We start from the raw sequence: 24,982 nt of genomic DNA, 5'->3' as shown, positions 1-24,982 counted from the left end.
GGAAATATATGCTCGGTTAGGCTACTCTGAAAGACTTCGTTTTATGCAACGAAAAAATAAAATAATGGTAATAATTATCTTTATCAAAAACATTTGTAAAATTGTTGACATCTGTTTCATCTGGTGCAATTGATTTAAATGCATTGTGTTACAGTACAGTCATTAAATTGTAGACTACAAAAAGAAACAAAGTTAATTAGGCCTAATGATGGATATTATTATTAACATAGCCATATGACATCTTATTGAAGGGTTTAATATGGAAATTCAAACTTAATATTTCATAAAAGCCAAAATAACGGTTCTTACTCTTTCATTATTTAACGTTAATTGGCTAAATTTCATTTTATATCCTAAATAACTATAAATGAAATATTTGGCTATTTTGGCAAAAGCAGCTGCAACTTTAGAATGAACCTATTGGAAATATGCTTGATCACACTGAAATAATTCGTTTTATGCAACAAAATAATCTTTATCAATCAAACTGTACATTTGTTGCATCTGGTAGGCCTACAATTCATGTATTTACATTGCGCAAAATAACAAAATGAATGATGGATATTAGAAACTGACCACTGACATGTTATTGAAGTTTAATATAAAAACGCTAACTTAAGCTTTTTGGGGGGCTTTTATCAAATATGAATATTTGATTAAAAAAACAGATCTTACTATTGGATTTTGACCAAGATGGTTGCAGTGTAGGGGGGGTGTACCCTAGTAGCTGGGCGTGTCTGCCGCTCTACTGTAATATAAAGGGTCCTAGTTGTATAGGCAGTCATCTTCTTCAGTTCATTTCTCGTAGATTTAATACAGGTCAATCAAAGGAGCAAAATGAGTCTGACAGCAAGGGACAAATCTGTGGTCAATGCCTTCTGGGGCAAGATTAAAGGAAAGGCAGATGTCGTCGGCGCTGAGGCTTTGGGAAGGTAAGTCTTCTTATTAATGAAAGACTGATGAGAATGGTTGTGTTTAACCTACTGACAGCGGCCTATGTGCCGACCCCAAATAAGCCTTTTAACATACAATAAGTCAACTACTTTCATTATATTGTAGAGAGACGATGGGAGAAATCTGATACGCGTAATGCTTATAAGTTCAGCATCTAATACAAACGCCTATAGTACGAACTATTCTGTACCTTCCTTTGCAGGATGCTGACTGCTTACCCCCAGACTAAGACCTACTTCTCCCACTGGGCTGACCTGAGCCCCGGCTCTGCCCCAGTCAAGAAGCATGGAGCCGTCATCATGGGTGCAATTGGTAATGCTGTCGGACTGATGGACAACCTCGTGGGTGGACTGAGTGCTCTCAGCGATCTGCACGCCTTCAAGCTGCGCGTTGACCCTGGAAACTTCAAGGTTTGCCCCCAGATAACCTATTGTCTGTTTATTGATCACTCTCGACATCAACTCTGTTTGTTGCTATCGCTTAATCCTTCAATATTAACTTTTAAAATATACTTTTCAGATTCTGTCCCACAACATCCTTGTGACCCTGGCTATTCACTTCCCTGCGGATTTCACTCCCGAAGTGCACATTGCTGTGGATAAATTCCTTGCAGCCTTGTCCGCTGCCCTGGCTGACAAATACAGATAAGACCATCATGAAGTCCAAAATTGGACTCCAGTTCCTGCTCTGTTGTTATCACAAAATAAACAGGCAATGAATGAAGTTATGTCCTCTGTGTCCTTATTCCACCACAGTTCACCATCATTGAGAAAGGATCCCTTTCTAAATAGTACTAAATATTGCTTTAGGCGCACCATCCACTAGCTCACTATGTTCTCCATAACTTTGGTTAGCCTATCTAATACGTGTAACATGAATTTTGCTGACCTCATTTAATATGTGATGAATATGGAGTAGTTCCAGATAGTGCTTGGTAAACTGAATGGACTGTATGAAGACGGTAGAGGCACAATGAAAACCTATTCAGAGATAAACAAATGTATTTTAGACCTATATGAATTAAATATTTTAATAACTTTGGAAAATGACCATGTAATTTGCAGCAAGATACTTAATTTGCAGCAAGATACTTACTAGAACAGGCTATTTTGTATTTTCAACGCAGAGAATTTGGTGGGGGAACTGAAATCGACTTTGAAAAACGAACACAAACACTCATTCTAGAAGTTCCATGCCTCGACTTTCTTTCAACCAAAACACCTTTCGGCACCGTGGCATTTTGTAGTTTATTTTGATACATGAGTATTTTTTAAATGTTGTAATAAAGTATCCTTGCGCATCTCTGATCCTAAATGTCTGTAAGTTAAATGGTTTTACTATTTCGTACAAACGTGTATTGTAGCTCAGTTGGTAGAGCATGGTGTGTGCAACGCCAGGGTTGTGGGTTCGATTCCCACGGGGGGGCTAGCACAAAAAAAAAAAAAATGTATGCATTCACTACTGTAAGTCGCTCTGGATAAGAGCGTCTGCTAAATGACTAAAATGTAAATGTAAAAAAATGTTTAATACATTTGTTGATATTTAGTCTAGTAGGCTTACTAGTAGTATAATCTCTCGGGTTTTTGTTGCACACCCTTGTTCCTGATTGTTTTTACCCGCGGGCTTGGTTTTGCCCGCAGGTTAGGCGCAGACGTAGCCTAACATATGGGGAAAAAGATGACACATGAGTATTTAAATTCATCTACAGTTTTGCACCGCAAACTTTGTTTGATGGGACTACGTGAATTGATGCACATTGAATGCCGTTTGGGTCTTTACCTGACAAAAAAAAGATACGTCATATAACACTATTTGAAGCACTAAATACGCTTTTAAATTGACACGTCAAATAACACAATTATATTATAGAATGTTGTGTGTGCTGAATTTGAACGCGCAAGCCAAGCACCACAACCACTATCAGTAGCACTGTCAAAGCTGTTCAAACAAGGTAGCCAAACACCACACACCCCGTCACGAACGATGTGTTTACAATCCAGCTCTGGAGAAAATAGACCACATTATTAGGGTGAGGCACATGGGCTACTAACAGCTTTCTACACAGCATACACTAAGTATTACTTTCTTAGATACAGTATACATTTCTCCCTTGCATGTTACATCATTTATGCAGCAGCATAGAAGACATGTTATGACTCACCTTGTGAAGGTGGCGCAGCGGTCCTTGGTTGGCAGATGTTGTCATCAAACTTTGTTATCAAAGTCTGGCATTTTCTGGATTTATGGTGGGAACTCGGGAAACACAGCCACTCCATTGAATAGCAGGCTAACGTTTGTGGTTTCTTTGCAACGCTTGCAGTTATCCACTGATTCCTTCCAAACGACTCATTGTTGAATTTGCGATTTCCAACTTGTTGTGGAATGTTTATGTCCAACGGCCGATAAGCACCGATACGTTTTATCTATAATTTCTCTTCATTATTTATCTTCATATGACAAGGATTAAAAAGGATTTGTCAGTAGATTGTCAACTTGATGACAATTGATGATGACTGATGATCAGTCCAATCAAAGCTATTGTAGATATAACGTGATTTGATGACGTTCTATCTGTGGCCAATGACCTTGAGCCTTCTTGGATGGGCACTTCTAATATAACTCCATGGCAGAACCCAAGGGCTAAAAAACATGTTTGTATGCGGCTTTATTAACTCAATTACATTTTGTGCCATCCTCTTTCCTTACCTCAATTAATATCCCATAGGCCGCTACATTATGGACAGAGTACGTGTATGAAAACCATCATCAAAACAGTTTTTTTCATTCACATTCCCCACATTTTGGAGTGTAGAAACCATGTGCCATCAGTACAATTGCAGGAGAACGTTTTCCATAAAAACAATACTTCAAAAAGATAAATGCTTTTACATGTATTTTATTATTTTCAATATGTGTAGCTATGGCACAGCTTCCAGCCTAACAGACTGGAGTTGCAGTGTCGTCTCTCTTCCATATTGATGCTGTCGAGTGATGCTCTAGTGGTACTGTCTGCCAAGAGCGGACACAACGACAGCCAGGAACTTCTGGAAGGCTTCCTGAATATCAGCACTGAAAACGGCGGGACCGAGCTTGGCGGCCACGCACACGGTGATGCATTCAGCGAGGAGCTGTGGAGAGGGGACAGTAAAAGAATATTGGCATAAACTTTACGTCGGCTCACACCGCTATTTAATGCATAAGACTATGTGTCTCCTAGGCTAATTGGTCATATCTTTAAAAAATATATATAATAATTGTATGAAGAACATAATATTAGGCTATATTTTCTGATAACGTTTAGTACTCACCCTGAAGTTATCGGGATCCACGTGCAGTTTCTCGGAGTGCTTCACGCTCAGTGCTGAATAGGAGTTCTTGATGTCATCCAGGTTCTGCACAGCTCTGTCCAGTCCGTGCATCACGACCTTTCCGTGCTTGGCCACGGCGGGGTTACCCATGATGGCAGCGGGTGTGGACAGGTTGCCGAAGGTGCTGAAGTGTCTCTGAGTCCATGGAAACACGATCAGAAGTCTAAAAAGAAATAAAACAGGCTTCCATTACAATTATACTTAACAATCAACATGGTCTGTATCGCACCAAAGGTGAAAACCGCGAATTCCTACAACGCAATTAGTGCTAAATATTCTAGGTAGCCTATTATCAAGTTATTATTTAATGATGTCTACATAAATATTATAAGAATGTACCTGGCCAGGGCCTGGGGTCCGATCTCATCCACGCTGATCTTTCCCCACAGGCCTAAGATGGCACTGCGCTCAGCATCTGTCCAGTCGACCATGTTGACGTTTGTTTGTTGATTTCCGTTGGTACTTGCAAAATGTTACAAGGGATCCCTGAGCTTTTTGTCTCCCGGGACGTCCAATTTATTGATGTTCAGTATCTCCGCCCTGAACAGGACACAGAAAATGATTGGATGAATGTCTTGAGGGGGCAAGGTCCTCGAGTGTGGCACATATCGGCATTGCGCCAACTTCATCCCACCTTTAAAGATAATGCTTGGTCATTTAGGCGTTACCAAATTCTAATTAGTACGGATGAAATAAACAAGTCATGATGAGCCTTCAATAACATATGCATACTTAATGATACAATCGAACATAATTTCAAAAAGTAAAATGTACAGAGCTTTAAAGGATTTTGGTTCCTTTAGCCATAAATGCTCTTTTAATTGATCGTTGTAATATTGACATTGAATTGTAATATTATCTTTATAGAATGCTAATTCATGATGTAAGTGTTTATTTAGGGAAAAGCGTAGATTTGGAGTAAACTATTGAAGAAAGAGCATGACTCAAAATGTGTTTTATCTTCATATTCAGACGGCCCCACCCATTTGAAAGTTCCATATTTCTTTTTGAATGATTGATGGAAATGTCAGTTGGTGACAAGTCGTTTTCTAGGCCTTCATCAGGGGAATAAGTTCTAACTGGACACTATTCAATGTGGATATTAGCCTATTTCATTCAATGAAACTACAGCTTTTTGTTTAACTCCACTGAAATACAATGCATGTAGCCTATATATTGTTACAATTGATTGTGAGACTGTGTTGGATAGGCATCGGCAACGTTTTGCTACCAGAACAAAACCTTTCCATCGATTTTTCCATCGAACCTTTTGTAGGTTACAGAATCACATAGCCTATACTCACTCACCAATGAGTGCTGCAATATTAGACCTTAATAGACCTTAATATTAGACCTTAATATTAGACTAAACTTTAATTGTAAAGAAAATATTGAGGAATTAAGTGTTTCAAAAACCCATTGTTATTCAATCTATATGAAATAAATGCATGCATTGTTATGGCAACATTTTTACAAACGAAAGTATTATGTGCTAAGGTCATATGTTGGACATTACCTGAATTGGCTCGGTTGCATAATTATAAAGTATAAAAAACATGAATCATGTCTTGGACAAATTCCCAATCAGAGGCGGAGCCAAGATTAGATCGGGGTGTGCCTTTTCTTGTGCCTCAATAAAAACAGCCTCTGAGTTTTCCACGCTCACAAGCTTATTTTCTCAGCATCTTCATTTAAGTGGATAAACGGACAAGACGCAGCTATGAGTCTCTCAGCCAAGGACAAAGCCAACGTGAAGGCCATCTGGGGCAAGATCCTCCCTAAAACCGATGAGATTGGAGAACAGGCTCTTTCCAGGTAATTACATAACGATGTAAATTCTAGACTAAGTACATGTAGGCTGTTGAAATTATTAGCGCAAAATTACTCAGTCAATTTGGAAGCTATAAACGCGTAGCCTACACTCTTAGAACAAAAGGTGCTATCTGGAACCTAGAAGGGTTGTTCAGCTGTCTCCATAAGATAACCCTTTGAAGAACCCTTCTTGGTTCCAAGTAGAGAACCCTTTTGGTTCCAGGTAGAACCCCTTTTAGTTCCATGTGGAACCCTTTTCCCAGAGGCTTCTACCTGAAACACAAAGGGTTCTACTTGGAACAAAAAAGGCTCTAACTGGAAACAAAAAGGGTTATCCAATAGGACAGCCGAAGAACCCATTTGGATCCACTTTTTCTATGAGTGTATGTAGGCGAAAATAAGTTGCGGGAGCACTGAACGAATGATTATTTAAGATTAATTTTGGCTCACCCGATTTCTAATGTCCACGACAGGATGCTTGTCGTCTACCCCCAGACCAAGACCTACTTCTCCCACTGGACTTCCGTGGCCCCCGGTTCCGATCCAGTGAAGAAACACGGCATCACCATCATGAATCAGATCGATGACTGTGTTGGACACTTGGACGACCTTTTTGGTTTCTTGACCAAGCTCAGTGAACTGCACGCCACCACGCTGAGGGTGGACCCCAACAACTTCAAGGTAAGATCATTTAAAAAAATAACACTAAAAATATCTGAGTTTTTACCTGTGTAAATGTGAAATAATCTATTTCCCTTTTTCTTTGCAGATCCTGGCTCACAACCTGATTGTGGTCTTTGCCGCCTACTTCCCTGCGGAATTTACCCCCGAGATCCACCTGTCCGTGGACAAGTTCCTGCAGCAAGTGGCTCTGGCCCTGGCGGAGAAGTACCGCTAAACCGGAGTTCAGCTGTCATGCTGTCATCCGAGGAATAATGTCCATCCAATATTGGCACACTGACAATAAACCTAACTGAAACTCATACCGAGGTGTTTGTTGTTTGTCATTTTAATTGTCTTACATTGTCTTGTGATTTATACTGTAGGCTATATTTGGATTATCTTGTAGAATGTATTTGTCAAGTCAAGTATAAAATAAAGTTAATAGCCTATTTCACAGTATTTCAAAGGCATCTCATAAAAATGATGCACTTCACAATACATGTATATTCTTACTCCACCTTTGCATACACCTTGAACTTAAAAAGTCCCAAATGAATGTGCCTGAGACCAATATGTTGTGGCCAGACATTACGGTCCATCATGGACATTACCAGGACCTGGCTTTCAGGGCTTTAGCCCGCTATGAATTTGGGTCAGCATTGAATCTTTTGCGCTGCTGCAATGGTTTAAAAAAAAGTGTAGTCAGCAGAATGCGCCACTTAGTTCATGGAGCTGTGGTTACTCGAAACCCTGGAAGTCATCCAACAGTTATAATCAGGAGTGTAGTGCTGCGGGTGTACAGCGGAGCGACGCTCTGCCACTCCTTAAAATGGTGATATGTCTCGCAAGATCACTTCATGATTAATTAGTATTCTACATAACAAACCGACAATAATAGCATGATAATGTCAGGCTACTGTTATACCAAAAACACCATGTCATTTCTTATGATAATTTAGGATGATTGTGCTGAAATGTTGTTGTTTTTTAATTCTCATGTGGTGGCTGTGTTGATTTACTCCGTCTGTCCTAAAATGTGATTAGTTAGGCCGGTTAGCCACCCTTACATCATTCAAGAAAATCGAAATGCACTTTCCCATGATACTGATTGGATCAAATGGTTGGCATGCATGCAGCATGGACATTTCACCTGTGCAACGTGAAGAATGATCATTATCATTGACAGTGATGATGGCCTAATTTATAATAAGGTAGGCCTAATTTGGTGTTTTAGTATTTTAAAAATAGAACATTTTCCTTTAGCCACTTACAGTATGTGTAGGCATAGTTAATCATGCAGTTTGGATGATGCGTTGTATGTAGCCTATACATTCTAGAATTATTTTATCCATTGATGGTATGTGTGGTCAACTGATAATTCCAGCAGCGTTTTGATTGGACAGCATCACTGCGCTGCTTTGAGAGAAGGAACTCAGCTTGATAAATCAAGAAATCAATCAATGTCCGATTTTTGTTTTCACTGGATCTCCATGTGAATATTTTATTTATTTATTTTTATTTATTTCACCTTTATTTAACCAGGTAGGCAAGTTGAGAACAAGTTATCATTTACAATTGCGACCTGGCCAAGATAAAGCAAAGCAGTTCGACAACATACAAAAACACAGAGTTACACATGGAGTAAAACAACATACAATCAATGATACAGTAGACAAAAATAAGACTATATACAATGTGAGCAAATGATGTGAGATAAGGGAGGTAAAGGCAACAAAAGGCCATGGTGGCAAAGTAAATAAAGTATAGCAAGTAAAACACTGGAATGGTAGAATTATAATTTGAAGAAAGTTCAAAGTTAAAATCTTAATAATATGGTGCAAAGGAGCAAAATAATAAATAAAATAAATAAATACAGTAGGGGAAGAGGTAGTAGTTTGGGCTAAATTATAGATGGGCTTTGTACAGGTGCAGTGATCTGGGAGCTGCTCTGATAGCTGGTGCTTAAAGCTAGTGAGGGAAATAAGTGTTTCCAGTTTCAGAGATTTTTGTAGTTCGTTCCAGTCATTGGCAGCAGAGAACTGGAAGGAGAGACGACCAAAGGAGGAGTTGGCTTTAGGGGTGACCAGAGAGATATACCTGCTGGAGCACATGCTACAGGTCGGTGCTGCTATGGTGACCAGTGAGCGGAGATAAGGGGGGACTTTACCTAGCAGGGTCTTGTAGATGACCTGGAGCCAATGTGTTTGGCGACAATTATGAAGCGAAGGCCAGCCAACGAGAGCGTACAGGTCGCAGTGGTGGGTAGTATATGGGGCTTTGGTGACAAAACGGATGGCACTGTGATAGACTGCATCCAGCTTGTTGAGTAGGGTATTGGAGGCTATTTTGTAAATGACATCGCCGAAGTCGAGGATTGGTAGGATGGTCAGTTTTACGAGGGTATGTTTGGCAGCATGAGTGAAGGATGCTTTGTTGCGAAATAGGAAGCCAATTCTAGATTTAACTTTGGATTGGAGATGATTGATGTGAGTCTGGAAGGAGAGTTTACAGTCTAACCAGACACCTAGGTATTTGTAGTTATCCACAAATTCTAAGTCAGAACCGTCCAGAGAAGTGATGCTGGACAGGCGGGCAGGTGCAGGCAGCGATCGGTTGAAGAGCATGCATTTAGTTTTACTTGTATTTAGGAGCAGTTGGAGACCACGGAAGGAGAGTTGTATGTATTGAAGCTCGTCTGGAGGGTTGTTGACACAGTGTCCAAAGAAGGGCCAGAAGTATACAGAATGGTGTCGTCTGCGTAGAGGTGGATCAGAGATTCACCAGCAGCAAGAGCGACATCATTGATGTATACAGAGAAAAGAGTTGGCCCAAGAATTGAACCCTGTGGTACCCCCATAGAGACTGCCAGAGGTCCGGACAGCAGGCCCTCCGATTTGACACACTGAACTCTATCAGAGAAGTAGTTGGTGAACCAGGCGACGCAATCGTTTGAGAAACCAAGGCTACTGAGTCTGCCGATGAGGATGTGGTGATTAACAGAGTCAAAAGCTTTGGCCAGGTCAATGAATACGGCAGCACAGTATTGTTTCTTATCGATGGTGGTTACGATGTCGTTTAGGACCTTGAGCGTGGCTGAGGTGCACCCATGACCAGCTCTGAAACCAGATTGCATAGCGGAGAGGGTGCGGTGGGATTCGAAATGGTCGGTAATCTGTTTGTTGACTTGGCTTTCGAAGACCTTAGAAAGGCAGGGTAGGATGGATATAGGTCTGTAGCAATTTGGGTCAAGAGTGTCACCTCCTTTGAAGAGGGGGATGACAGCAGCTGCTTTCCAATCTATGTGAATCTCAGACGACACGAAAGAGAGGTTGAACAGGCTAGTAATAGGGGTTGCAATAATTTCGGCAGATAATTTTAGAAAGAAAGGTTCCAGATTGTCAAGCCCAGCTGATTTGTAGGGGTCCAGATTTTGCAGCTCTTTCAGAACATAAGCTGAATGGATTTGGGAGAAGGAGAAATGGGGGAGGCTTGGGCGAGTAGCTGTGGGGGGTGCAGTGCTGTTGAATGCAGTAGGGGTAGTTAGGTGGAAAGCATGGCCAGCCGTAGAAAAATGCTTATTGAAATTCTCAATTATAGTGGGCTTATCGGTGGTGACAGAGTTTCCTATCCTCATTGCAGTGGGCAGTTGGGAGGAGGTGTTCTTATTCTCCATGGACTTTACAGTGTCCCAGAACTTTTTAGAGTTTGAGTTGCAGGAAGCAAAATTCTGTTTGAAAAAGCTAGCCTTGGCGTTTCTAATTGCCTGTGTGTATTGGTTTCTAACTTCTCTGAAAAGTTGCATATCGCGGGGGCAGTTCGATGCTAATGCAGAACGCCACAGGATATTTTTGTGTTGGTTAAGGGCAGTCAGGTCTGGGGAGAACCAAGGGCTATATCTGTTCCTGGTTCTAAATTTCTTGAAAGGGGCATGCTTATTTAAGATGGTGAGGAAGGCATTTAAAAAAAATAACCAGGCATCCTCTACTGACGGGATGAGGTCAATATCTTTCCAGGATACCAGGGCCAGGTCGATTAGAAAGGCTTGCTCGTTGAAATGTTTCAGGGAGCGTTTGACAGTGATGAGTGGAGGTTGTTTGACCTCTGAACCATTACGGGCGCAGGCAATGAGGCAGTGATCGCTGAGATCTTGGTTGAAAACAGCAGAGGTGTATTTAGAGGGCACGTTGGTTAGGATGATATCTATGAGGGTGCCAGTGTTTGCGGCTTTGGGGTTGTACCTGGTGGGTTCATTAATAATTTGTGTGAGATTGAGGGCATCAAGCTTGGATTGTAGGATGGCTGGGGTGTTAAGCATGTCCCAGTTTAGGTCACCTAGTAGCACGAGCTCTGAAGATAGATGGGGGGCAATCAGTTCACATATGGTGTCCAGAGCACAGCTAGGGGCCGAGGGGGTCTATAGCAGGCGGCGACGGTGAGAGACTTGTTTTTGGAGAGGTGGATTTTTAAAAGTAGAAGTTCAAATTGTTTGGGTACAGACCTGGATAGCAGGACAGAGCTCTGCAGGCTATCTCTGCAGTAGATTGCAACACCGCCCCCTTTGGTCATTCTATCTTGTCTGAAAACGTTGTAGTTAGGGATGAAGATTTCAGAGTTTTTGGTGGACTTCCTAAGCCAAGATTCAGACACAGCTAGGACATCCGGGTTGGCAGAGTGTGCTAAAGCAGTGAATAAAACAAACTTAGGGAGGAGGCTTCTAATGTTAACATGCATGAAACCAAGGCTATTACGGTTACAGAAGTCATCAAAGAGAGCGCCTGGGGAGTAGGAGTGGAGCCAGGCACTGCAGGGCCTGGATTCACCTCTACATCCCCAGAGGAGCAGAGAAGAATGAGTATAAGGGTACGGCTAAAAGCTATAAGAATTGGTCGTCTGTGACGTCCAGAATAGAGAGAAAAAGGAGCAGGTTTCTGGGGGCGATAAAATAGCTTCAAGGTATAATGTACAGACAAAGGTATGGTGTGATGTGAATACAGAGGAGGTAAACCTAGGCATTTAGTGATGATGAGAGAGATATTGTCTCTAGAAACATCATTGAAACCAGAAGATGTCATAGCATGTGTGGGTGGAGGAACTGAGAGGTTGGATAAGGTATAATGAGCAGGGCTAGAGCCTCTACAGTGAAATAAGCCAATAAACACTAACCAGAACAGCAATGGACATTGCATATTGACATTGAGGAGAGGCATGCTTAGCCGAGTGATCAAAGAGTCCAGTGAGATTCAGACAGCTAGCCGGGCCATAGGTAGCAAGCTGGTGGAAGATCGAGGGAGGTCTGTTTTTAGCCACCTCGTGCGTTTCCGTCTGTGGGTTAGTGGGGTTCCGTGTGGAAGGGGGGACCAGTCCAAGTTGGCAAAATAGTTAGTTATAGTGGCCCAGGAAAAGTGTCCGATAGACCTATTCAGATCGCAGCCGATAAGACAACTAACGATTAACGATTAGTGGGCCGCAGATGGGCGATCAGGTTACGTCGCGATAACTCCCTCGGGCAGATAACGTCGGAGGTCCAGTCGTGAGGGCCCAATGGGGCTCCGCATCGGCAGTAAAGCGGGTCAGGATAGGTGATTGTAGCCCAGGGGACACTTCAGCTGGCTAGCTCAGGAAAAGCCCACGAGTGGCTGACGGAACTCTTCGCTGGCTAGCTCCGGGATAATGTGTGTTAATTCCGGGACCGACGTTGCCAATAGTCACTCAGGTAGCAGCTAGTTAGCTGCAAGATCCAGGTGTAAATGTCCTGAGCCTGCAGTAGAAATCGGGAAAAGGAGAGAGAATAGGTCCGGTATGCTCTGGTCTGAGTCGCGCTGTACAAAAAACTGGCGATAGCTTTTCGAGCTAACGGATAGCTGAGGACAGCTAACCGTGGCTAGCTGAACTCCAACGTTAGCCAGTGAAAATGGCTAACCTCTGGCTAGCTTCTGTTGTGGATTTCGGATTTGAGGTAAATAATACTTTCTTTTTTAAATTGGTGAGGCGGGTTGCAGGAGAGTGCTTTGAGGTTGAGTTTTAGAAGGAAAAAAAAAAAAGATAATGCGAAGAAAAATATGTAAATATATATATATATACACTGGACACGACAAGAGGAGGGTAAAGGATGTCTGAACTGCTACGCCATCTTGGAAGAGTATTTTTTTATTGTATTTAGTTACAATTAGTCTGGGAAATGTTCTCATGATCCATTTGGATGACACATTTGCGACCAAGCTTTAACTTCCTGACGTCTTGAGATGTTGCTTCAATATATCCACATAAATTTCCTCCCTCATGATGCCATCTATTTTGTGAAGTGCACCAGTCCCTCCTGCAGCAAAGCACCCCCATGCTCTCACCACTGGTGTCCCCCAGGGCTCTGTTCTAGGCCCTCTCCTATTCTCGCTATACACCAAGTCACTTGGCTCTGTCATATCCTCACATGGTCTCTCCTATCATTGCTATGCAGACGACACACAATTAATCTTCTCCTTTCCCCCTTCTGATAACCAGGCGGCGAATCGCATCTCTGCATGTCTGTCAGACATATCAGTGTGGATGACGGATCACCACCTCAAGCTGAACCTCGGCAAGACGGAGCTGCTCTTCCTCCCAGGGAAGGACTGCCCGTTCCATGATCTCGCCATCACGGTTGACAACTCCCTTGTGTCCTCCTCCCAGAGTGCTAAGAACCTCGGCGTGATCCTGGACAACACCCTGTCGTTCTCCACTAACATCAAGGCGGTGACCCGATCCTGTAGGTTCATGCTCTACAACATTCGCAGAGTACGACCCTGCCTCACACAGGAAGCGGCGCAGGTCCTAATCCAGGCACTTGTCATCTCCCGTCTGGATTACTGCAACTCGCTGTTGGCTGGGCTCCCTGCCTGTGCCATTAAACCCCTACAACTCATCCAGAACGCCGCAGCCCGTCTGGTGTTCAACCTTCCCAAGTTCTCTCACGTCACCCCGCTCCTCCGCTCTCTCCACTGGCTTCCAGTTGAAGCTCGCATCCGCTACAAGACCATGGTGATTGCCTACGGAGCTGTGAAGGGAACGGCACCTCCATACCTTCAGGCTCTGATCAGGCCCTACACCCAAACAAGGGCACTGCGTTCATCCACCTCTGGCCTGCTGGCCCCCCTACCTCTGAGGAAGCACAGTTCCCGCTCAGCCCAGTCAAAACTGTTCGCTGCTCTGGCACCCCAATGGTGGAACAAGCTCCCTCACGACGCCAGGACAGCGGAGTCAATCACCACCTTCCGGAGACACCTGAAACCCCACCTCTTTAAGGAATACCTAGGATAGGATAAAGTAATCCTTCTAACCCCCCCCTTAAAAGATTTAGATGTACTATTGTAAAGTGGTTGTTCCACTGGATATCATAAGGTGAATGCACCAATTTGTAAGTCGCTCTGGATAAGAGCGTCTGCTAAATGACTTAAATGTAATGTAAATGTAAATGATAATGCCACCCCCGTCCTTCACGGTTGGGATGGTGTTCTCCGGCTTGCAAACCTCCCCCTTTTCCTCCAAACATAACGATGGTCATTATGGCCAAACAGTTCTATTTTTGTTTCATCAGATCAGAGGACATTTCTCCAAAAAGTACGATCTTTGTCCCCATGTGCATTTGCAAACCGTTCTGGGATTGATGGGATTGTTCTGGGATTGATTTGTACTGGAATTCTGGAATTTTCCAAGTTGTTTAAAGGCACAGTCAACTTAGTGTATGTAAACTTCTGACCCACTGGAATTGTGATACAAGTGAAATAATCTGTCTGTAAACAATTGTTGAAAACATTACTTGTGTCATGCACAAAGTAGATGTCCTAACCGACTTTCCAAAACTATAGTTTGTTAACCTCTATGGGCTAGGTGGGACGCTAGCGTGCCACCCGTGGTGCACTCCATCAACAGCAGGTGCATTTCAAGAGCGGCAAATTTGAATCCAAATAAATGTCAAAATTCAAATTTTTCAAACATACAACTATTTTACACCCTTTGAAAGATAAACATCTCCTTAATCTAACCACGTTTTACGATTTCAAAAAGGTTTTACGGCGAAAGCATAAATTTAGAGTATGTTAGGACAGTACATTTACAAGAGTTGTGTGTAATGTTTTGTCAATTCAAAGACAGGGTCACCAAAACCATAAAACCAGCTAAAATGATGCACTAACCTTTTACAATCTCCATCAGATGACACTCCTAGGACATTATGTTAGACAATGCATGCATTTTTAGTTCTATCAAGTTCATATTTATATCCAAAAACAGCGTTTTACTATGGTATTGATGTTGAGGAAATCGTTTCCCTCCAATAACCGGCAGTCAAGTCAGCGTCACAAATTAAATAATTAAAATTAGAAAACATTGGTAAAATATTATATTGTCATTTAAAGAATTATAGATTTACATCTCTTGAACGCAATCAACTTGCCAGATTTAAAAATAACCTTACTGGGAAATCACACTTTGCAATAATCTGAGCACTGCGCCCAGAAAAATACGCGTTGCGATACAGACTAGACGTCATGTTGGGGAGATCTAAAATCGAAAATACTATGTAAATAATCCATTACCTTTGATTCTCTTCATCAGATGTCACTTCCAGGTATCACAGGTCCATAACGAATGTAGTTTTGTTCAAAAAAGCTCATCATTTATGTCCAAAAATCTCCGTCTTGTTAGCACATGATCTAAGCCAGCCGGACTTCTCGTCATGAACGAGGGGAAAAAATATATTTACGTTCGTTCAAACATGTCAAACGTTGTATAGCATAAATCATTAGGGCCTTTTTTAACCAGAACATGAATAATATTCAAGGTGGACGAATGCATACTCTTTTATAACGTATTGGAACGAGGGTACCCAACATGAACTCGCGCCAGGTGTCTAATGGGACATCATCGTTCCATGGCTCTTGTTCGGTCAGATCTCCCTCCAGAAGACTCAAAACACTTTGTAAAGGCTGGTGACATCTAGTGGAAGCAATAGGAAGTGCCAAAATATTCCTCAGCCCCTGTGTTTTTCAATGGGATAGGTTTAAAGGTAATACAACACATCAGGTATCCACTTCCTGTCAGAAAATGTCTCAGGGTTTTGCCTGCCAAATGAGTTCTGTTATACTCACAGACACCATTCAAACAGTTTTAGAAACTTTAGAGTGTTTTCTATCCATATATAATACGTATATGCATATTCTAGTTACTGGGTAGGATTAGTAACCAGATTAAATCGGGTACATTTTTTTTATCCAGACGTGCAAATGCTGCCCCCTAGCCCTAACAGGTTAACAAGAAATTTGTGGAGTGGTTGAAAAACGAGTTTTAATGACTCCAACCTAAGTGTATGTAAAGTTCCGACTACAACTGTATGATAAACAGAGAGTAGCAGCAGCGTAAAAGAGGGGTTGGCGGGTGGGGCGTGGCGGGACACAATCCAGATAGTACGAGGGCCCTGGTTAGTCAGGCTTTTTGAGAAATTTTGTACATGAATGTATAGTTAAAGTTACTATGCATAGATAATAAACAGAGTGTAGCAGCGGGGAGGAGGGGGGGGGGCACACAATGGAAATAGTCTGGGTAGCCATTTGATTACCTGTTCAGGAGTCTTATGGCTTGGGGGTTAAAGCTGTTGATAAGCCTTTTGGTCTTAGACTTGGCGCTCCAGTACCGCTTGCCATGCCATGCGGTAGTAGAGAACAGTCTATGACTGGAGTGGCTGGGGTCTATGACAATTTGTAGGGCCTTCCTCTGACACCGCCTGGTGTAGAGGTCCTGGATGGCAGGCAGCTTAGCCCCAGTGATGTACTGGGCCGTACGCACTACCCTTTGTAGTGCCTTGCGTTCGGAGGCCGAGCAGTTGCCATACCAGGCAGCGATGCAACCAGTCAGGATGCTCTTGATGTTGCAGTTGTAGAACCTTTTGAGGATCTGAGGACCCATGGCAAATATGTTTAGTTTTCTGAGGGGGAATAGGCTTTGTCATGCCCTCTTCACGACTGTCGTGGTGTGTTTTGACCATTCTAGTTTGTTGGTGATGTGGACACCAAGGAACTTGAAGCTCTCAACCTGCTCCACTACAGCCCCATCAATGAGAATGGGGCCGTGCTCAGTCCTCCTTTTCCTGTAGTCCACTATCATTTCCTTGTCATGTTTATATTGAGGGATAGTTTGTTATTCTGGCACCACCCGGCCAGGTCTCTGACCTCCTCCCTATAGGCTGTCTTGTTAGTGATCAGGCCTACCACTGTTGTGTCATCGGCAAACTTAATGATGGTGTTGGAGTTGTTCCTGGCCACGCAGTTTTGGGTGAACAGGGAGTACAGGAGGGGACTGACCACGCACCGCTGTGGGGCTACAGTGTTGAGGATCAGAGTGGCGGATGTGTTCCTACCTACCCTCACCACCTGGGGGCGGCCCGTCAGGAAGTCCAGGATCCAGTTGCAAAGGGAGGTGTTTAGTCCCAGGATCCTTAGCTTATTGATGAGCTTTGAGGGCACTATGGTGTTGAACACCGAGCTGTAGTCAATTAATAGCATTCTCACGTAGGTTTTCCTTTCGTCCAGGTGGGAAAGGGTAGTGTGGAGTGCAATAGAGATTGCATCATCTGTGGATCTGTTTGGGCGGTATGCAAATTAATGTGAGCCGTTACCAGCCTTTCAAAGCACTTCATGGCTACGGACGTGAGTGCTACGGGTCTGTAGTCATTTAGGCAGATTATTTTAGTGTTCTTGGGCACAGGGACTATGGTGGTCTGCTTTAACATGTTGGGATTTTAAACTCAATCAGGGACTTGGTGAAGACACCTGCCAGTTGGTCAGCACATGCTCGGAGTACACATACTGGTAATCCGTCTGGCCCCGCGGCCTTGTGAATGTTGACCTGTTTAAAGGTCTTACTCAAGTAGGCTACAGTCGTCCAGAACAGCTGATGCTCTCATGCATGTCTCAGTGTTGCTGGCCTCGAAGCAATCAAAAAAGTGATTTAGCCCGTCTGGTAGGCTTGTGTCACTGGGCAGCTCGCGGCTGTGCTTCCCTTTGTAATCTGTAATAGTTTGCAGGCCCTGCCACATAAGACGAGCGTCGGAGCCGGTGTTGTCCGATTCAGCCTTAGTCCTGTATTGACGCTTTGCATGTTTGATGGTTCGTCATAGGGCATAGCAGGATTTCTTATAAGCTTCTGGGTTAGAGTCCCGCACCTTGAAAGTGGCGGCTCGACCCTTTAGCTCAGTGCAAGTGTTGCCTGTAATCCATGGCTTATGTTTGGGGTATGTAGGTACAGTCACTGTGGGGACAACGTCATCGATACACTTATTGATGAAGCCAGTGACTGATGTGGTGTACTCCTCAATGCCATCGGAAGAATCCCGGAACATTTTCCAGTCTGTGCTAGCAAAACAGTCCTGTAGTTTAGCATCTGCTTCATCTGACCACTTTTTTATAGACCGAGTCACTGGTGCTTCCGGCTTTAATGTTTGCTTGTAAGCAGGAATCAGGAGGATAGAATTGTGGTCAGATTTGCCGAATGGAGGGTGAGGGAGAGCTTTGTATGCATCTCTGTGTGTGGAGTACAGGTGATCTAGAATTTATTTTCCCTCTGGTTGCGCATTTAACATACTGATAGAAATTAGGTAAAACTGATTTAAGTTTCCCTGCAATAAAGTCCCCGGCCGCTAGGAGCGCCGTCTCTGGGTGTGCAGTTTCCTGTTTGCTTATTTCCTTATACAGCTGACTGAGTGCGGTCTTAGTGCCAGCATTTGTCTGTGGTGGTAAATAAACAGCCACAAAAAAGTATTGATGAAAACTCTCTTGGCAAATAGTGTGGTCTACAGCTTATCATGATATACTCTACTTCATGCGGGCAAAACCTAGACACTTCCATAGATTTCGTGCACCAGCTGTTGTTTACAAATATGCACAGACCCCCCCCCCTTGTGCTGTTCTATCTTGCCGGTGCAGCGTATATCCCGCAAGCTGAATATCCATGTTGTCATTCAGCCATGATTCAGTGAAACATAAGATGTTACAGTTTTTGATGTCCCGTTGGTAAGATATTCGTGATCGTACCTCATCTAATTTATTGTCCAATGATTGTACGTTGGCAAGTACTACGGACGGTAAAGGCAGGTTTTCCACTCGACCGTCGGCAGATCCTTACAAGGCACCCCGCTCTTTGTCCTTTGTACCTGTGTCTCTTTCTCTTGCCAATGATGAGGATTGTGGCCTTGTTGGGTGTCTGAAGTACATCCTGTGAGTCCTGCTTGTTGAAGAAAAAATCTTTGTCTAATCCGAGGTGAGTGATTGCTGTCCTGATATCCAGAAGCTCTTTTTTGCCGTAAGATACGGTGGCAGAAACATTATGTACAAAATAAGTTACAAATAACGTGATAAAAAACACGTAATAGCACAATTGGTTAGGTGCCCGTAAAAGTGCTGCCATTTCTTCCGGTGCCATTTTAGATAATGTCTCTTGGGCGAAAGAACAGCTGACTTCTACTATAAAACAGTGGATAGAATCAATGTTGGAGGTAGCATCTTATGAACAAATGCTTGCTACGATCACTGGTAGAAACGAAAATTCTAGAACCTGGACGTGTTTTTTTTGTCATGTTTCTAAGACTGGGAGGTGATTACTTGTGCTTGTGAACCCATTTAGTTCTATATTGTAACCTGTGAAATACTATTTGACTGTGTATATGTGCTATATTGGAAGATATGTTATGATGTCAAGCTCAATGTTTTTATGCTGTACAATGTTTTATTTTTGTTTTATTTGTTTATTTGTGGAAAAAAGGAAACAATAAATACAACTTTAATGAAAACAGAACAACAACCCCCCCCCCCCCCCGGAAATATCACATTTACATAAGTGTTCAGACCCTTTACTCAGTACTTTGTTGAAGCACCTTTGGCAGCGATTACAGCCTTGAGTCATCTTGGGAATGTCGCTACAAGCTTGGCACACCTGTATTTGGGGAGTTTCTCCAATTCTTCTCTGCAGATCCTCTCAAGCTCTTTTCAGGTTCGATGGGGAGCATTGCTGCACAGCTATTTTCAGGTCTCTCCAGAGATGTTCGACCGGGTTCAAGTCCGGGCTCTGTCTGGGCCGCTCAAGGACATTCAGAGACTTGTCCCGAAGCCACTCCTGCATTTTTATTATTTTTATTTAACCTTTGTTTAACTATGCAAGTCAGTTAAGAACAAATTCTTATTTACAATGACGGCTTACACCGGCCAAACCCGGACGACGCTGGGCCAATTGTGTGCCGGCCTATGGGACTCCCAATCACGGCCGGTTGTGATACAGCCTGGATTCGAACAAGGGTGTCTGTAGTGACGCCTCTTGAAGACCGCTGCGCCACTTGGGCTGTGTCTTGGCTGTGTGCTTAGGGTCGTTTTCCTGTTGGAAGGTGAACCTTAGCCCCAGTCTGAGGTCCTGAGCTCTCTGGAGCAGGTTTTCATCAATAATCTCTCTGTACTTTGCTCCTTTCATCTTTCCCTCAATCCTGACTAGTCTCCCAGATCCGGCTGCTGAAAAACATCCCCACAGCATGATGCTGCCACCACCATGCTTCACCATAGGGATGGTGCCAGGTTTCCTTCCGACGTGACGCTTGGCATTCAGGCCAAAGAATTCAATCTTGGTTTCATCAGATCACATAATATTGTTTCTCATGGTCTGAGAGTCCTTTATGTGACTTTTGCAACTCCAAGTGGGCTGTAATGTTCCTTTTACTGAGGAGTGGCTTTCGTCTGGCCACTCTACCATAAAGGCCTGATTGGTGGAGTGCTGCAGAGGTGGTTGTCCTTCTGGAAGGTTCTCCCATCTCCCCAGAGGAACTCTGGAGCTCTGTCAAAGTGACCATCGGGTTCTTGGTCAACTCTCCGACCAAGGCCCTTCTCCCCCGATTGCTCAGTTTGGCCGGGTGGCCAGCTCTAGGAAGAGTCTTGGTGGTTCCAAACTTCTTCCATTTAAGAATGATGGAGGCCGCTTTGTTCTTGGGGACCTTCAATGCTGCAGAAATGTTTTGGTAACCTTCCCAAGATCTGTGCCTCGACACAATCCTGTCTCGAAGCTCGACGGACAATTCGACCTTGTGGCTTGGTTTTTGCTCTGACATGCACTGTCAACTGTGGGACCTTATATAGATCATAAATCATGTCCTATCAATTGAATGTACCACAGGTAATGGATGATCAATGCAAACAGGACGCACCTGAGCTCAATTTCGAGTATCATAGCAAAGGGTCTGAATTCTTATGTAAATAAGGTATTTCAGTTTTTAGTTTTTATACATTTGCAAACATTTCCAAAAAACGTTTTCACTTTGTCATTATGGGGTAATGTGTGTAGATTGGAGGAAAAACAATTTAATCCATTTTAGAATAGAATAATTCTAATGTCACAATGTGGAAAAAGTCAAGGGGTCTGAATACTTTCCGAATGAATTGTATGCTGTGGGGAGACATGACTCTGTATTGTCATATGGCCTACACGCAGGATCACGTGATTGATGTCCCTGCTGTAACTGGCCAGATAACCACACAAGGCCATTTATGGAACTATTGTGAAATGGGGCCATCTTGGGAACTTTCCCCCCAGTTGACTGCAGCATACCAACCTTATTTGCTATCTTGGGATAGACTCAGATCATAGCCTATAGTTTGCACACATATCTTCGTATAATTGTATTAAATATTTGAAAGAATCAGGACTCAAACAACCATGTTTAACATGAGAATAGGATGTAAGATGTCTTCAAGATGTAAGATAACAACACAATGTAACATTTTACATTTCAGATTTGAATAAATTCATTATCAGTGAGAGAAGGCTACGTTTGCTATGCAGATCTCAGGAGCTTGTTGGTATTCCAATAGGCCTGTGTTGTAGCGGCCTATAAAACCAACAACGATGTTATTACCATTGTTGCTTTAGCAAACATCTGGTTTATTAATTATCAATCGACAATGATCAAGAGCTCGTTCATGATTTTCAATGAATACAATTTGACTGCTTATTTGACCAAGTCAGACTTGACTACAGGTAAACCTAGGTTGTGTAGGCAATCACTTTGACTATGTCTGCAAATAGCCTATTGAGGCGACTTATTATGCTTTACGCAATAATAATGGACTAAATCACAAATTGAGCACATCATTGCGCACATGTCACACATCATGAAAACATTGAGGCAAAAAGTTCTAGTGGCAAAATATAACTCAATTGATTGAACATTAAATTGAGTTCAATATGATTGAAATAGCCTACATACATGGGCATATAAAGCCTGTTTTAATACAGTCATCTCGGTTTTCATTTGAAGAATAATTTTATCCTTTACATGTTTATAACAATTGCAGATACATCGGCAACTTTGTTTTTGTTGTCGGCTTCGTGCTGATGTTATCTGCAGTCACAGACAGACTTAACATCTTGATTCTAGGTTTAGCAGAGATCTTCTGTAAATGAAAGGACGCGGATGGGCAAAAAAAGCATCTAACCATGCACGTTGGCTGCTCTATTAGGGGTCTGGATCACTCGTAGATGTGCAAAGGTTTTTAAGAGCGTTTTTAAGAGCCACGTTACCAATGAGGCCTCTGGGAAACGACTCGGCTACTAAAGACAAGTAGATTCTAGTAATGATCTTAAGGCTACGAAGACTCTGGGAAACTCCACTTCCAAATAGGGTATAGCCTAAAATATTGATGTTAACAATTTTGTGGTGGAACTGTCCAGGGACAGTATCTATTTAAAAAAAAAAAAATTGTATAAATACAAATACAATGGTTTGTGTCGATGTCTTTATTTTCACTCAGGCAGGGATGTCAGAACATAATCACTTGTCTGGAGGGCATTTAGAAGTACCGACTGCCCATAGCTGCGACAACCACTTTCATGAACTTCTGCCAGGTTGCTTGGATTTCAGGAGTGAAAGAGGCTCCGAACTTGGCGGCAATGACAATTGTGAGGACGTCAGCCAACACCTGTGGACAAAAGACAAAGAAGGAAGATGTTAAATTAGACTGACGGTTTTGTTTAACCTTTGTAATTAGACGTGTTGCTCTGATTGTTATATGTGTAGGCTTACATCAGGAAAGCCTAAAATATAAGCCTATTTCTCAAGACAGAAGGCATACCCTGAAATTGTCAGGGTCGACGAAGAGTTTGTTGGCGTGGGTCTCGCTCAGTGACTTGTATGTGGCCAAGATGTTGCCCATGTTCTTCACAGCTTTGTCCAGAGCTCCACACACGACCTTGCCGTGAGCAGCAACTTTGGGGTTGCCCATGATTGCTGCGGGAGTGGACACATCTCCGAAAGAGCCGAAATAACGCTGAGTCCAGGGGTAGACGATCAGGACTCTGTTATTGCAAGAACACCGAAATATGTGGATTATTTTCAAATGTATTTCAATTATATGCCTAGTTAATACTCTAACATGCTCCATTCAAACTTAACAATATCAACTCAATATTAATAGTAATAAGATAACAGGACAAGTATAATAGTGTTATAATTACTCATGATCATCTCCACTATAAACTATTTTAGATAATATATTTGAATGAGGCTGAAGCCATGACCTACCTTGCCAGAGCCAGTGGTCCGACCTCATTGATATCTACTTTGCCCCAGACAGCACTGATGGTGCTCTTCTCAGCGTCTGTCCAGTCAACCATGTTGTCAGTGTTTGATCTCCGGTTTTGCAACAAGATAAAACAAATCAATGTATTGTGTAGGGAGACACTTTGTCTGCAACTTATATTTATGAGTGCACTCCGCCCACTGGAGGCGGCGCATATGATTGGCTCTGGTAAAGATTAGTATTGGCCAAGTGAGCGCTACAGCTCTCGAACTTGACAAATTATAATCATTTATCTGTTAAACAGTAAATGTTAATTTATTAGTTGTTACAGAATCAAGTCTGTAGGTTAGATCCTAAAACCTGGAAGCATATGTAAATAGGCCTATATAGTTTTATCTCGGTTACCAACGTTTCAAAATTCGCATGATCATTATCTAAAACAGTTTTAATTTATCCAACTGATGCAAGACTAAAAGCAAGGTTATGGCAAAAATCTTCCGTAGATTACATTTCCTTCATTGCAGTGTATAAGGCTACACAAATGAAAAAATAGAAAGTGATGCAATCACTAAACATTTGTATGAATTTGGAAAATGTGATAATTTCAGCCAATTCCGGCCTACTATTTGGCACAGTTTCTTATCTACGACAAAATGATGGCTTCCTTTTTTATCGGGGTATTCAGACCGTTCCGCCCATTTTAAGTGATTAATTTCAAGACATTAAAAATGATACGCAGGAATGTCCTGTATTATTTGCAGATAGGTGGGTACCCATGTCCTCGCCTGACCTGTCTGTCTCTGACATTTTCTTCTTCCGATCATCATTCGAAGTCCAATCAACCTTATAATTGGGGATCATATCCAACTTCCAACCCCAGAGTAGGCATATCACAGATACATACAGGCCGTCATTGTAAATAACAATTTGTTCTTAACTGACTTGCCTAGTTAAATAAAGGTTAAAGAAGAAATAAATGTGAAACACGTCACTTTGAATACAATTTTTCCAATTGAATGCAGGTCTTTGAAGGTGGATTTGAATTTTGCAATTTCATTTACCAATGTAAGATCTATTATAGAACTCTACAATGAAATATATATAGTCCACCTTTAATTATTTAACATTATGTAGGATAGAACGACATTTGCGTCATAATCTAGGCCTATACAATTTCAAATAGCCAATGAACTATTAATGAAATATTTGTCTATTTTGGCAAAAGAAGCTTTATCTTTTGAATTAAGTTATTGGAAATATATGCTCGGTTAGGCTACTCTGAAAGACTTCGTTTTATGCAACGAAAAAAATAAAATAATGGTAATAATTATCTTTATCAAAAACATTTGTAAAATTGTTGACATCTGTTTCATCTGGTGCAATTGATTTAAATGCATTGTGTTACAGTACAGTCATTAAATTGTAGACTACAAAAAGAAACAAAGTTAATTAGGCCTAATGATGGATATTATTATTAACATAGCCATATGACATCTTATTGAAGGGTTTAATATGGAAATTCAAACTTAATATTTCATAAAAGCCAAAATAACGGTTCTTACTCTTTCATTATTTAACGTTAATTGGCTAAATTTCATTTTATAT

At 42.2% G+C, this 24,982-nt stretch overlaps 4 protein-coding genes across 4 annotated transcripts; 2 read left to right on the top strand and 2 right to left on the bottom strand.

The window, feature by feature from the left end:
- The first annotated feature begins 786 nt into the window (after window positions 1-786).
- hba (hemoglobin subunit alpha) lies at window positions 787-1,675 on the top strand. The gene is given in 3 exon segments (NM_001123662.1): window positions 787-932; window positions 1,157-1,364; window positions 1,474-1,675. Coding segments are annotated over 3 exon segments (432 nt in total). The 5' UTR covers window positions 787-837; the 3' UTR covers window positions 1,603-1,675.
- A 2,159-nt stretch (window positions 1,676-3,834) lies between these two features.
- LOC123724067 (hemoglobin subunit beta-like) lies at window positions 3,835-4,950 on the bottom strand. The gene is made up of 3 exons (XM_045720512.1): window positions 4,662-4,950; window positions 4,263-4,485; window positions 3,835-4,082 (listed from the first exon to the last, which is right to left on the bottom strand). Exons 1-3 carry the CDS (start codon window positions 4,751-4,753, stop codon window positions 3,951-3,953), a joined length of 447 nt encoding a protein of 148 aa, XP_045576468.1. The 5' UTR covers window positions 4,754-4,950; the 3' UTR covers window positions 3,835-3,950.
- Window positions 4,951-5,944: 994 nt separating this feature from the next.
- On the top strand, window positions 5,945-7,117 carry LOC106594777 (hemoglobin subunit alpha-4). The gene is made up of 3 exons (XM_014186163.2): window positions 5,945-6,137; window positions 6,608-6,815; window positions 6,904-7,117. The coding sequence occupies exons 1-3, from the start codon at window positions 6,043-6,045 to the stop codon at window positions 7,030-7,032; spliced, it is 432 nt and encodes a 143-aa protein (XP_014041638.1). The 5' UTR covers window positions 5,945-6,042; the 3' UTR covers window positions 7,033-7,117.
- Window positions 7,118-22,586: 15,469 nt separating this feature from the next.
- Window positions 22,587-23,656, bottom strand: LOC106607112 (hemoglobin subunit beta-1). Its single transcript, XM_045720509.1, has 3 exons — window positions 23,380-23,656; window positions 22,931-23,153; window positions 22,587-22,777 (listed from the first exon to the last, which is right to left on the bottom strand). The coding sequence occupies exons 1-3, from the start codon at window positions 23,469-23,471 to the stop codon at window positions 22,649-22,651; spliced, it is 444 nt and encodes a 147-aa protein (XP_045576465.1). The 5' UTR covers window positions 23,472-23,656; the 3' UTR covers window positions 22,587-22,648.
- Window positions 23,657-24,982: the final 1,326 nt, after the last annotated feature.

This window comes from Salmo salar, chromosome ssa06 (assembly GCF_905237065.1).
Source record: "Salmo salar chromosome ssa06, Ssal_v3.1, whole genome shotgun sequence".
NCBI lineage: Eukaryota > Metazoa > Chordata > Actinopteri > Salmoniformes > Salmonidae > Salmo > Salmo salar.
Note: the sequence above shows the minus strand (reverse complement) of the source record. Positions and strands in the feature narration are given on the sequence as shown.